Source organism: Mauremys mutica, chromosome 25, assembly GCF_020497125.1.
Source record: "Mauremys mutica isolate MM-2020 ecotype Southern chromosome 25, ASM2049712v1, whole genome shotgun sequence".
NCBI classification, from domain to species: domain Eukaryota; kingdom Metazoa; phylum Chordata; order Testudines; family Geoemydidae; genus Mauremys; species Mauremys mutica.
The window spans coordinates 1,085,648-1,096,158 of record NC_059096.1 but is presented as its reverse complement, the minus strand read 5'-3'; the positions used below and the strand labels follow the sequence as shown (position 1 = coordinate 1,096,158).

The 10,511-nt window shown below is 64.7% G+C and overlaps 1 protein-coding gene across 1 annotated transcript; it reads left to right on the top strand.

Moving 5' to 3' along the window:
* Nucleotides 1-3,604: 3,604 nt before the first annotated feature.
* On the top strand, nucleotides 3,605-8,470 carry LOC123356481 (receptor activity-modifying protein 1-like). The gene is made up of 5 exons (XM_044999766.1): nucleotides 3,605-3,740; nucleotides 5,513-5,551; nucleotides 5,968-5,994; nucleotides 6,707-6,848; nucleotides 8,064-8,470. Exons 1-5 carry the CDS (start codon nucleotides 3,680-3,682, stop codon nucleotides 8,416-8,418), a joined length of 624 nt encoding a protein of 207 aa, XP_044855701.1. The 5' UTR covers nucleotides 3,605-3,679; the 3' UTR covers nucleotides 8,419-8,470.
* The last annotated feature ends 2,041 nt before the right edge of the window (nucleotides 8,471-10,511 follow it).

The window sequence follows — 10,511 nt, the reverse complement described above, 5'->3', positions numbered from 1 at the left end:
AATGGGAGCTTCCGCCTTTGACTTCACTGGGGACAGGAGTAAGATTCTCGTGTATCTCAGAGCCCTGCTAGCTCACAGACCTGCAGCATGCAGGGGCAGGGGGTTGGAGCCCTCCCATAAACCAAACAAACCTACAGGCTCTAGCTGTTCCTGAGGCCCCCAGCCCAGCTGGTGCCTAGTGACTTGTTATCACGTCTGTTCCTCCTGTGAGAGAGCTCTGCATACAAATCAGATCCTAGCTCCCTATTCTGCCAGCAGCAGGGATCTAAATGAGAACTGACTCAAGATTAAACAGCAGGCACAGCCTGAGCAAGAAGCTAAACACAGCTGCTGAAAGGGAAACAAAGGGATTGTGACTCCCAGCCAGAGGCCACCCTTGTATTCCAAAATCATTCGCCTGCAAGGGTGCCCCTGGCTTTGGTGTTGGTGCCAGGGGCCTCTGGACAGGATCCCCTGGCTGGGGAAGCACCAACCTGCATGTGGAGCCTTTTGGGGAATTCCGTGGTATGAGAGGAGCAGTTTGTGCTACCCTGGGCTGAGACAAAACCTCTTGTGCAGGGCAGGGAGTCCCAATGACCCACACACTCCTCATCGCAGGGGTTGGTTGTGCTTGGAAATGTACCACAACAGCTATTCTGGACTGAGTCCTCGTGTGGACACCCTTATTCCAGAATAGCTCTGTTAGTAAATTCCCAAGTGTGGACAGGTTCTCAGTGCAAGTGATCAGAGAGAGGGCGAGGGGGGATGCTGGAGGGAAGTGGAGAGATCATTAGCGGCATTGTGTCTGCAGGGCCTCCCGGGGCTTGGTGCATGGCTGGTTAGAACCTCAAAGACAAAAGTGGGGCTATGGGATCCTTGTCCAGTGTGGGGTGCAGGCTCAGAGCGGCTCCGGCATCTCTGCCATGAATGGGAGCACAGAGCGGGAAGCAATGAACCGCTGCCAGGGCTGGGACAGGCTGGCTGCACCGGCTGGCTATGGCTTTTGTCATGAGCTGAGCGGGAGGCTGGGCTGGGGCTTGGATTAACCAACCTTTGCAAGAACGGCCACATGGTTTCTCTTCGGCCCAGCAAGTGGCGCCAGCGCAGGAAGTGCTGTGTGTGTGTGTGGCTCCGAGCCGGGAACACGGTCCCTGGGAAAGCCTCTTATCTCTGGGAGACAGTCCTGCCCTGCTGCTGGGCTGGGCTGAAGGGCACAGCAAACTGGCTTGGGTAAGAGCCTGGCTCAGGATGCAAACGAGAGCTAGAGGAGTTCCTGGAGGACAGGTCCATCCATGGCTGTTAGCCAGGCTGGGCCGGGATGGTGTCCCTGGCCTCTGTTTGCAGCAGAGGATGGGCAGCAGGGGATGGATCACTTGGTGATTCCCTGTTCTGCTCACTCCCTCTGGGGCACCTGGCACTGGCCGCGCTCGGATGACAGGACACTGGGCTAGATGGACCATTGGTCTGACCCAGCATGACCCCACACCTGAGAGGAAGCCAAGGCACCGGCAGAGGGGCTCTGTGGAGCCTGGGGAAGTGGATTCCTTGGTGTCCCTCACTTGGATAGAGTTCAGCTTTGCACCTGTACCCCACCTTCCCCCCAGGATCTCCTCACACTCAGCCACCCCGCCTCAGCGCTGTGGAGTTCTCGGTGAGAGGCCTCAGTTTCCCCAAGATGCCACCATGATTCCCTGGCAGAGCTGGGAATGGAACCTGAGCCCTGGTCCCCCTCTTCCGCCTCAAACACTTGACCATGCTGCACTCCTCCCTTAACCCGCTCCCAGCGATGAAATGCCCGACACAGCAGCCATCACCCCCCCGCCAGCACTGCCTGCCTTCCCTGGGGGCAGGGGGGGGGAGGTCACTTCCCTCTCAAGTTGCCCTGGTAGAAGCTTTCCCTGATGTTCCTTCCTCACCCTGCCACCACGGTCTGAGCCAGTGAGCGAGACCAGCCCTTCCCGGTGCTCCCGCACAGACTGCCAGCACGTCCCCTGCACTCCCTCCTCCTGGGCTGCAGGCGAAGGGCAGATGCTTATCTGCTGTGAGTGGCCGTGTTCCTCTGGTGACGTGGGTGGCACCGAGCCGATTCACTCCAGCCAAGGGCCTGGCCCCCTTTGTTTGTTTTCTCACTCTCTGTGCCCCCCCTTATCCCTGTACTGTTTGTTGTCACCCGTCTTTGTATGTTTTGTTTGGACTTTTCCTTCCCCTCTGGAGTGAATCAGGGCCCTGCTGATGGTCCCGGCTTTACCTGTTGCTTTTGTTTGCACTGCCTGGAATTTCGCCCACAGGGAAGGGGAGACGCTCCCAGCTGCTGACACTGATGGAATCCTGCCCCTTCTTCTCGGGCACCCTGATCTGAGCTGGCCCTCTCCCTGCTCGGTGGCGCATGCAGCTGCCCGGTCAGCAGTCTCAGGGCATAGCTGCTAGGCGTTGCGGGCTGCAGCTTGCAGGCAGGATTGTGACGTCTGGCTGCTAACGGAGAGCGAGCTCCCCTCTCGCACAATCCCTGGCTTATCATGATGCCCGTTCTCAGGAGCTGGAGAGAATCCTGGCCCAGCCCAGTTAGGTTCTGGTGCCGCACATCACCGCAGTATTAAGCACCCCTATATAACGTGTGTAGCTGGGGGTGGGGGGCAGAGGGGTCCAAGCATCAGTCTGAACTACCTGGAGCCCGATTCTCACCTGCCCTCCGGTCCTCCGATGCTGCTCTGGCAGAGTCCTGGGGCGTCAAAGCAGGGAGAAATGGCTCCCCCACTTGCAGCACATGGGCTCTGCACTCCCCTGCTCACAGCCCTGATGTAAGCGGCATGTTGGGGGCACCGCCAGAGCACATCACACTGCGGCTCTCCGAGGGCATTGAGCGGAGCACTAGCTAGAGCCCTGAGGCTGCTCTAACTTACTCCTGGGGGGTGGGGAAGGGCCCTAGACTAGAGAGAGTGCAAATGGCGCTAGACAACTCCACATCCCCGCTCCAGGTGCAGGAACCCGGTCCCAAAACATCGTGTAACAACCAGCTGAAATCCCAGTAGGGCCAGCCCAGCTCTGTGTCTTCCTGCAACCAGACAGCAAGTGTGAAAAATCGGGACGGGGGGTGAGGGGTAGGAGCCTAAATAAGAAAAAGACCCAAAAAATCGGGACTGTCCCTAAAATCGGGACATCTGGTCACCCTATTCCCGCGGGAGACAGATTTGGTACCGGGAGATTTTCCATGGGTGGGTTTCTCACCCCCCAATTGTCTTTGTTCTGTGTGGCTGCTCCAGAGTCTGGGCAGTGGCTGCTCTGCTCCCCTCAGCCAGTGCCCAGCTCTCCAGGGGCTGGGGCTGTTTTCCTAACAAAATGCATCCGGCAAAGCTAGGAAGACATTGGAGCGGGTGACCAGAAACGCATGGCACCAGTCAGCCATCAGCCCTGGAGTGCTCCCTTGCCACCCCCGCAGGCCCCTGCCCCATCCCAAGCAGAGGAACCGGCTCCCTCCCTGTACAGCTACCCGCAGCCTGGAGATCTCACTTGACCTCTTATCTGAGGACTTTGGAGGCTGGAAGAGCGGATGTTTTCCCTGCCCTCTTCCCTCCCATTGGCTGGGCGGCCGCCAAGAGCCCAGGCACTAGATGGGGCGATAAGCGGCTGGGGGATATCTGGGGAAGGGCCCTGCTGTTCCCCTCCTGGGGAACGCTGCGCCCTGGCCCCGCAGGCGGGGAGAATGCCTGTCCAGCCCCGGCACCACCTCTGCTACTGGCTGCTAATCCCTCTCCTGCAGTGGGGTAAGGGCCAGATTTCCCAAAGAGCCCAGGCCTGGCAGCTCCCGCTGGGCCCCTTGCGGTCTGATCCCCAGCGGGTTGGATGCTGAGCCTGACGCCAGGCCGGGCAGAGAGAGGCCGAGCCTGGCAAACCGCCCCGGCTCCAGCTGCTGCATTTGTTTCTTCTCCCTGCCCCGGGGCAGCTGCTACTGCTCAGCCCTGCTGGTGGGGATGGACTGAAGGGAGCAGTGTCCCCTGGGCTGGCTCCCCCCGGGGACGGTCCAGCTGCCTGGCACTTGCCAGCATGAAGAGCCCAGTCCCTCGGGGAGCCGCTCCCCATCCCCAGCACCCTGGCTGGTCGCCAGCCCTCCCTGCTGCTCCGGAGGGGCCGGTGCCCAGTGGGTGGTTTACGGCCGATCAGCGTTTCACGCTCCCAGCCAGGGCCTGTCTTGGTGCTGAGTAAGCCCGTCCCGGACCAAGGCACCGAGAGCCACTGGGGCTGCGCTGGGGGGGTGGGACTCGGGAGGGGGTCCTGGTGGGCTGGCGCTGGGCTCTGTGCTGGGCCATGGAGCCTGTATCCAAGGTCCTTGGGGGTGGAAGGGAATGGCCCCCTGGGGTATGAGCGGGTGTGTGCCAGGGAGGTCAGTCCCTGGGCATTTCCATCCTCTGTCTCCATCTCCGCCCTGCTAGACCCGCGCCCCGGCTCCGCCCACCCCTGGGCCTCGGAGCAGAGTCCGGGCGATATTTGCTGCACACCTTCCTCCGCCCCGAAAATCCATCTGGCTGCTCAGGAACCAGCCCGTCGGATGTCGGAGCCCGGCCCCCACAGACAGCCCGGCTACAGCCACGGGGGGGTGCGCGGCCTGAGCCCGTGGGCCCTGCTCCCCATGGGGGGTGCGCGGCCTGAGCCCGTGGGCCCTGCTCCCCATGGGGGGGGGCACTGCCTGAGCCCATGGGCCCTGCTCCCCACGGGGGGGGGCACTGCCTGAGCCCATGGGCCCTGCTCCCCACGGGGGGGGCACGGCCTGAGCCCATGGGCCCTGCTCCCCACGGGGGGGGGCACTGCCTGAGCCCATGGGCCCTGCTCCCCACGGGGGAGGGGGCACTGCTTGAGCCCATGGCCCTGCTCCCCACGGGGGGGGGCACTGCCTGAGCCCATGGCCCTGCTCCCCACGGGGGGGGGGGCACTGCCTGAGCCCATGGCCCTGCTCCCCACGGGGGGGGGGCACTGCCTGAGCCCATGGGCCTGCTCCCCACGGGGGGGGCACTGCCTGAGCGCGTGGGCCCTGCTCCCCACGGGGGGGGCTCTGCCTGAGCCCATGGCCCTGCTCCCCACGGGGGGGGGGGCACTGCCTGAGCCCATGGCCCTGCTCCCCATGGGGGGGGGCACTGCCTGAGCCCATGGCCCTGCTCCCCATGGGGGGGGCACTGCCTGAGCGCGTGGGCCCTGCTTCCCACGGGGGGGGGCACTGCCTGAGCCCATGGGCCCTGCTCCCCACGGGGGGGGCACTGCCTGAGCGCGTGGTCCCTGCTCCCCACGGGGGCGGCACGGCCTGAGCCCATGGGCCCTGCTCCCCACGGGGGGGGCACTGCCTGAGCCCATGGGCCCTGCTCCCCACGGGGAGGGCTCCCAGGGCCCAGAGGGAAGCCCCAGCCCGGCCCTTCGGCGTCTCCCTGCAAAGCCGGGGCCTCCCCTGCTGAGCTCATCTCAGCCTGGGCAGGCGACAGGGCTGGGTGTGGAATGGCCTGTGGGGCCCAAGCCCAGCCCTGCCGTGACCCCTCGTCTCCTGCTGCAGGGCGCGGGGAGCTGACCTACGGAGACCTCGAGGATGAAAGTAAGAGCCCCCTGTATTCGCCTCCCAAGGTGGGACCCCGGGAACAATTCTGGGGGCCTGATCCTGAGCTCCCTCCTTCACCCTGTGCCCCCTCCGGTGCCCCCACTCCTGCCCCTGAGCTGGGCGCTGTCAGGGATGCTGAACCACAGGCACCTGGGGGTCTCCCCCCAGCAGGAACCTGGTTCTCCATAGCTCCCACACAGCGCTGAGGGCACCCAGCTCCATGGGGACCCCCTGCGGCTGGGGTCCCTTCCTGGAGGAGTCCCCAAGGTCTTGGCTAGCGGGTGGAGGGAGACGGTGGCCACCGCTGCTGATGGTGCCCACACAGCTGAGACGGGAGCTGGACAGATTCACCCTGGCCAGGCCCCGCTGGCTCGCCCCCTCCCTGCACTGATCCTTCCCCTTTGCTCTTGCAGGTCATTACCTGTATTTGGAGGAGGACGGTGAGTGACGCCCCCCTGCACCCATCACGCCCAGGTGTCTGGGGGGCTCTGCACGGGGGCACCATGCACCACGCTTCAGTTTCCATAGCAGGCGCTTCGCTCCGGCGTGACCACAGACCCAGTGCGGGGGGGTGCACCAGGGCTGGGCAGAGAGAGGGACACTGGGCCAGCCTGCAGGGCTCCCTGCCCCGCTCCCAGAGCAGCCGATGGTGCCTGGAGCGAACGGGCACTGGCTCAGCCTGGGGGCAGGCCCCGGACCCGGTGTCACAGCACCGTGCCAGCAGCCTGCTAACACTGAGGCTTGTTCTCTGGGCCCCGGCCCTGCTAGGAGGCAGGGGACAAAGGCACTTTCCTGGATCCACCCAGCGCGGCCCAGCCCAGACTGTGGGAGCTGAGTGTCTGGCCAGGCCCCTGTGCTCTCAGAACAGCCTCTCCGGGGAGCCAGGGGCTGGTTCTGATGCTGCCGGGCCGAGGCGAGGGGCACGCGCTGGACTCCGCTGGGCTGTGGGAGGGGACGGGAGCTGCGCTGCAGGGGACAGAGCTAGTGAAGGAGCTGGGAAATGCAGGACGGAGCTGCGGGTTGGGGTCCCTCGTTCCCCCAGCCCATGTGCCTTGCCAGGAGCTGGGGTAGAGCAGGCTAGGCCGGCATGGCAGTGCCAGAGCTCTGCCACGGCTCCTCCGGGGGGACTAACAGGCAGACCTCTTCCCCTAGGTCTCTTTGCCGAGGAGGGCGGGTCGGCCCACTGCAGGGACACCTACCTGGAGTGGATCTCCCTGTACTGCTGGACCACCTTCCACGCCACAGTCATGGCCACGCCGGAGTGGAGCCGGTGTCAGTGGGAGCAGATCGGCAGGTCTGGACGCCCGTCCGCCCCAGACAGAGCCTTGCTTCTGAGGCGCTCTGGGGCTGGGAGCCGAGTGCATGCAGTGCCGGGGCACAGGCAGGCGCCGGGGCAGGGAATTGCCTCGCTGGGGTTTGCTCTTAGACAGGCTCTGGGACCCCGAGCACCCCGGCTCGGTAATGATCCCGCGGGGGAAGGGGATTTTCAAACGAGTCAGCGCTGCCGTGTGGCCTGATTTCCTGCATGCAGCTGTCAGTACGCTGTGAGCAGGGCGCATTGTGCAGTGCCTCTGGCGCATGTGGCCTCCCGCGCGCAGGGAGGTGTGTGGTGCACCATCGGCGTCCCATGTGTGGGAAGGTGTGCGGTGCACCATCAGTGTCCTGTGTGCGGGGAGGTGTGTGGTGCACCATCAGCGTCCTGTGTGCGGGGAGGTGTGTGGCACACCATCAGCGTCCTGTGTGCGGGGAGGTGTGTGGCACACCATCAGCGTCCTGTGTGCGGGGAGGTGTGTGGTGCACCATCGGCGTCCCATGTGTGGGAAGGTGTGCGGTGCACCATCAGCGTCCTGTGTGCGGGGAGGTGTGTGGCACACCATCAGCGTCCTGTGTGCGGGGAGGTGTGTGGTGCACCATCGGCGTCCCGTGTGTGGGAAGGTGTGCGGCACACCATCAGCGTCCTGCGTGCGGGGAGGTGTGTGGCGCACCATCGGCGTCCTGTGTGTGGGAAGGTGTGCGGCACACCATCGGCGTCCCGTGTGTGGGAAGGTGTGTGGCGCACCATCAGCGTCCTGTGTGCAGGGTGGTGTGCGGCGCACCATCAGCTGCCTGTGGCCTCCCATGTGCGGGGTGGTGTGCGGCGCACCATCAGCTGCGTGCGGCGTCCCGCCTGCGGGGAAGGGGGTGCGGCGCACCATCGGCTGCCTGCAGCCTCCCACGTGCGGGGGCGGGGGGGAGGTGCACCATCGGCTGCCTGCGGCACGGGCTGCGGGCTGGTGGCTGCTCAGCTCCCAGCAGTGGCTGCTTTGCAGGTGCCCAGTGCATGCGGTTTGAGGCGCATGGGAACCCTGCGGGTGAGTGGTGCCCCATCACTGCTGTTACTGTCAGTTACAGTCAGTGCCCGGCTTGAGGCTTGTTTGGGCCACCTCGCTGGCTGCTGCTGAGCCCAGAAGCCCCAAACCCCACAGACCCGGCCAGGCTCAGCCTCACGTCTCCTCCTCTCCCTCCCCAGGACCTACAGCGACCTCTCCAACTGCACGGTGCTGATGGCCGAGGCTCTGTCCTGCCCCTGGCCCAGCCCTGCTCTTGACTCCTTCTTCCTGCAGATCCACATGGAGTATTTCACCAACTGCACCATGCCTGCCAGCTCCCAGCCCAGCCAGCCACCTCTGGGGCCCGTCCTAGCCATGGCCGCCGTGCCTGCCTGCCTGACCCCTCTCCTGGTTGCTCTCACGCTCCGCAAGGCCAGGGAGGCTGAGCTAAAGCCAGATCGGCCCCTCCCTGCGGCACCATCTGTGCTCAGCAGACAAAGGGCTTCTTCTCACGCAGTCCTGGGCACCAACTGGAAAGGGAGAGAGAGTGTCTAGTGGTTGGAGGGTGCCGGGAGCCAGGACTCCTGGGTTCTCTCCCTGGCTTGGGGAGGGGAGTGGGGTCTAGTGGTTGGGGGGGGTGCCGGGAGCCAGAACTCCTGGGTTCTCTCCCTGGCTTGGGGAGGGGAGTGGGGTCTAGTGGTTGGGGGGGTGCCGGGAGCCAGAACTCCTGGGTTCTCTCCCTGGCTTGGGGAGGGGAGTGGGGTCTAGTGGTTGGGGGGGGGGGTGCCGGGAGCCAGAACTCCTGGGTTCTCTCCCTGGCTCGGGGAGGGGAGGGGGGTCTAGTGGGTTTGAGTGGGGGTGGGAGCCAGGACTCCTGGGTTCTATCCCTGGCTTGGGGAGGGGAGTGGGGTCTAGTGGTTGGGGGGTGGTGCCGGGAGCCAGAACTCCTGGGTTCTCTCCCTGGCTCGGGGAGGGGAGTGGGGTCTAGTGGGTTTGAGTGGGGGTGGGGTTGGGAGCCAGGACTCCTGGGTTCTATCCCTGGCTCAGGAAGGGGAGTGGGTGTGATGAAGTGGGAATGTTCTTGATGTGTTCCTTGAATGCTGAGTGGGGAGTATTGACCTGGGAAGGTTGCAGGGGAGTTGTGTTGGGACGGCTGCCTTGGGGAAGGGAGGAGACCTGAGCATGTAACATGAGAACCCAGGAGGGGGGTTGGAGGCCAGGTGACACCTCTGCCAGGAGAAACTGGACAAAGGACACAAAGGCTGGGGGAGGAGCCGGGGGGAGGCTGAGTGAGAGGCTGGGGGGAGTTTTCAGTTTGGAGCTGGCTGGGAAATGGAGAGGGGCCCTGATGGGTCTTGGGCTCCCCAATGGGGCTGTGGCCTCCCTGGGGCCCCAGATGGACCTAACTAAAGGGGGTCCTGCTGTCTGTGCCTGCAAGACCTGTCTTGGACTGTGCTGCTGTCGTCCAAATAAACCTGCTGTGTTACTGGCTGGCTGAGAGTCCTGGTGAATCGCAGGAAGCCGGGGGTGCAGGGCCTTGTCTCCCCCACACTCCATGACAACGGGGAACTAGTGGGTTTGAGTGGGGGCAGGGCTGGGAGCCAGGACTCCTGGCAGGGGCGGCTCCAGGCCCCAGCACGCCAAGCGCGTGCTTGGGGCGGCATGCCGCGGGGGGCGCTCTGCCGGTCGCCGGGAGGGCGGCAGGCGGCTCTGGTGGACTTCCCGCAAGTGTGCCTGCGGAGGGTCCGCTGGTCCGTCTGCGGGAGGTCCACCGGAGCCGCGGGACCGGCGACTGGCAGAGCGCCCCCCGTGGCGCGCCGCCCTGCTTGGGGCGGCGAAATGGCTAGAGCCGCCCCTGACTCCTGGGTTCTATCCCTGGCTCAGGGAGGGGAATGGGGACTAGTGGTTAGAGTGGGGGGGCTTGGAGTTCTGTTCCCAGCTCTGCCCTGGACTCCCTGAGCCCCTCCCCTCGCTGTAACAGGGTGGAGCGATGCTGCCCGGCCCGGGGGCGGCTGGGCTGGGGAGGGGGAGTACCCAGGGCCCTGCGGCGGGGAGGGGGGGCTGAGGGACAGTGGAAATGTTGGTTGCTTTCCGGGCCCAGCAGTGATTAGAGGAGCTGAACCCAGAGCCCTGCAGCCTTGGCCTGTCCGGAGCACTCAGCCAGTGCGGACACACCTGGAGCAGGTCCCAAGTTCAGTGGGGCAGCGATCGCAGGCTCTGCCCCACTCCCCCAAGCTGGCTTCTCCTCAGCAGGCTCCAGGCCCTGCTGCAGCCGTCCGCTTCCCCTGCCCGGACTCGAATCCCCCGGGGCAGGAGCCAGGAGAACGGGCTTTGGCTGGCAGAATGTGGGGGAGAGAGGGTGAGCTCTGGAGCCGCTGCTGAGCCAGGCGGAGGAGAATCACATGAGCAAGTGACAGCATGGCCCTGTCTAAACTCCAGCACTACAGCTGACATCAGTGGGTGTTTCCTGGCAGGGAAACTATCCGCCAAACTCAAGCCTCGGCTCCAGACAACAAAGAACAGGATCCAGGGGCTCTAACCCCGAATCCACCCCGGGCAGCTTCATGCGCTGGGGCGTTATCCGTTCCAGATGCGGCTGCTTTCCAGTGCACGGCTGGGAGCTTCCTGGAACACGCTCCGATAGTGCA

What these genes read in the sequence shown, in the direction of transcription:
- LOC123356481 (XM_044999766.1), top strand. Translation starts at nt 3,680, where the DNA reads ATGCCTGTCCAGCCCCGGCACCACCTCTGCTACTGGCTGCTAATCCCT. An exon ending in AATCCCTCTCCTGCAGTGGG is followed by an intron (nt 3,741 to 5,512) that starts GTAAGGGCCAGA and finishes CTCCTGCTGCAG; the next exon opens with GGCGCGGGGAGCTGACCTAC. An exon ending in CGGAGACCTCGAGGATGAAA is followed by an intron (nt 5,552 to 5,967) that starts GTAAGAGCCCCC and finishes TTGCTCTTGCAG; the next exon opens with GTCATTACCTGTATTTGGAG.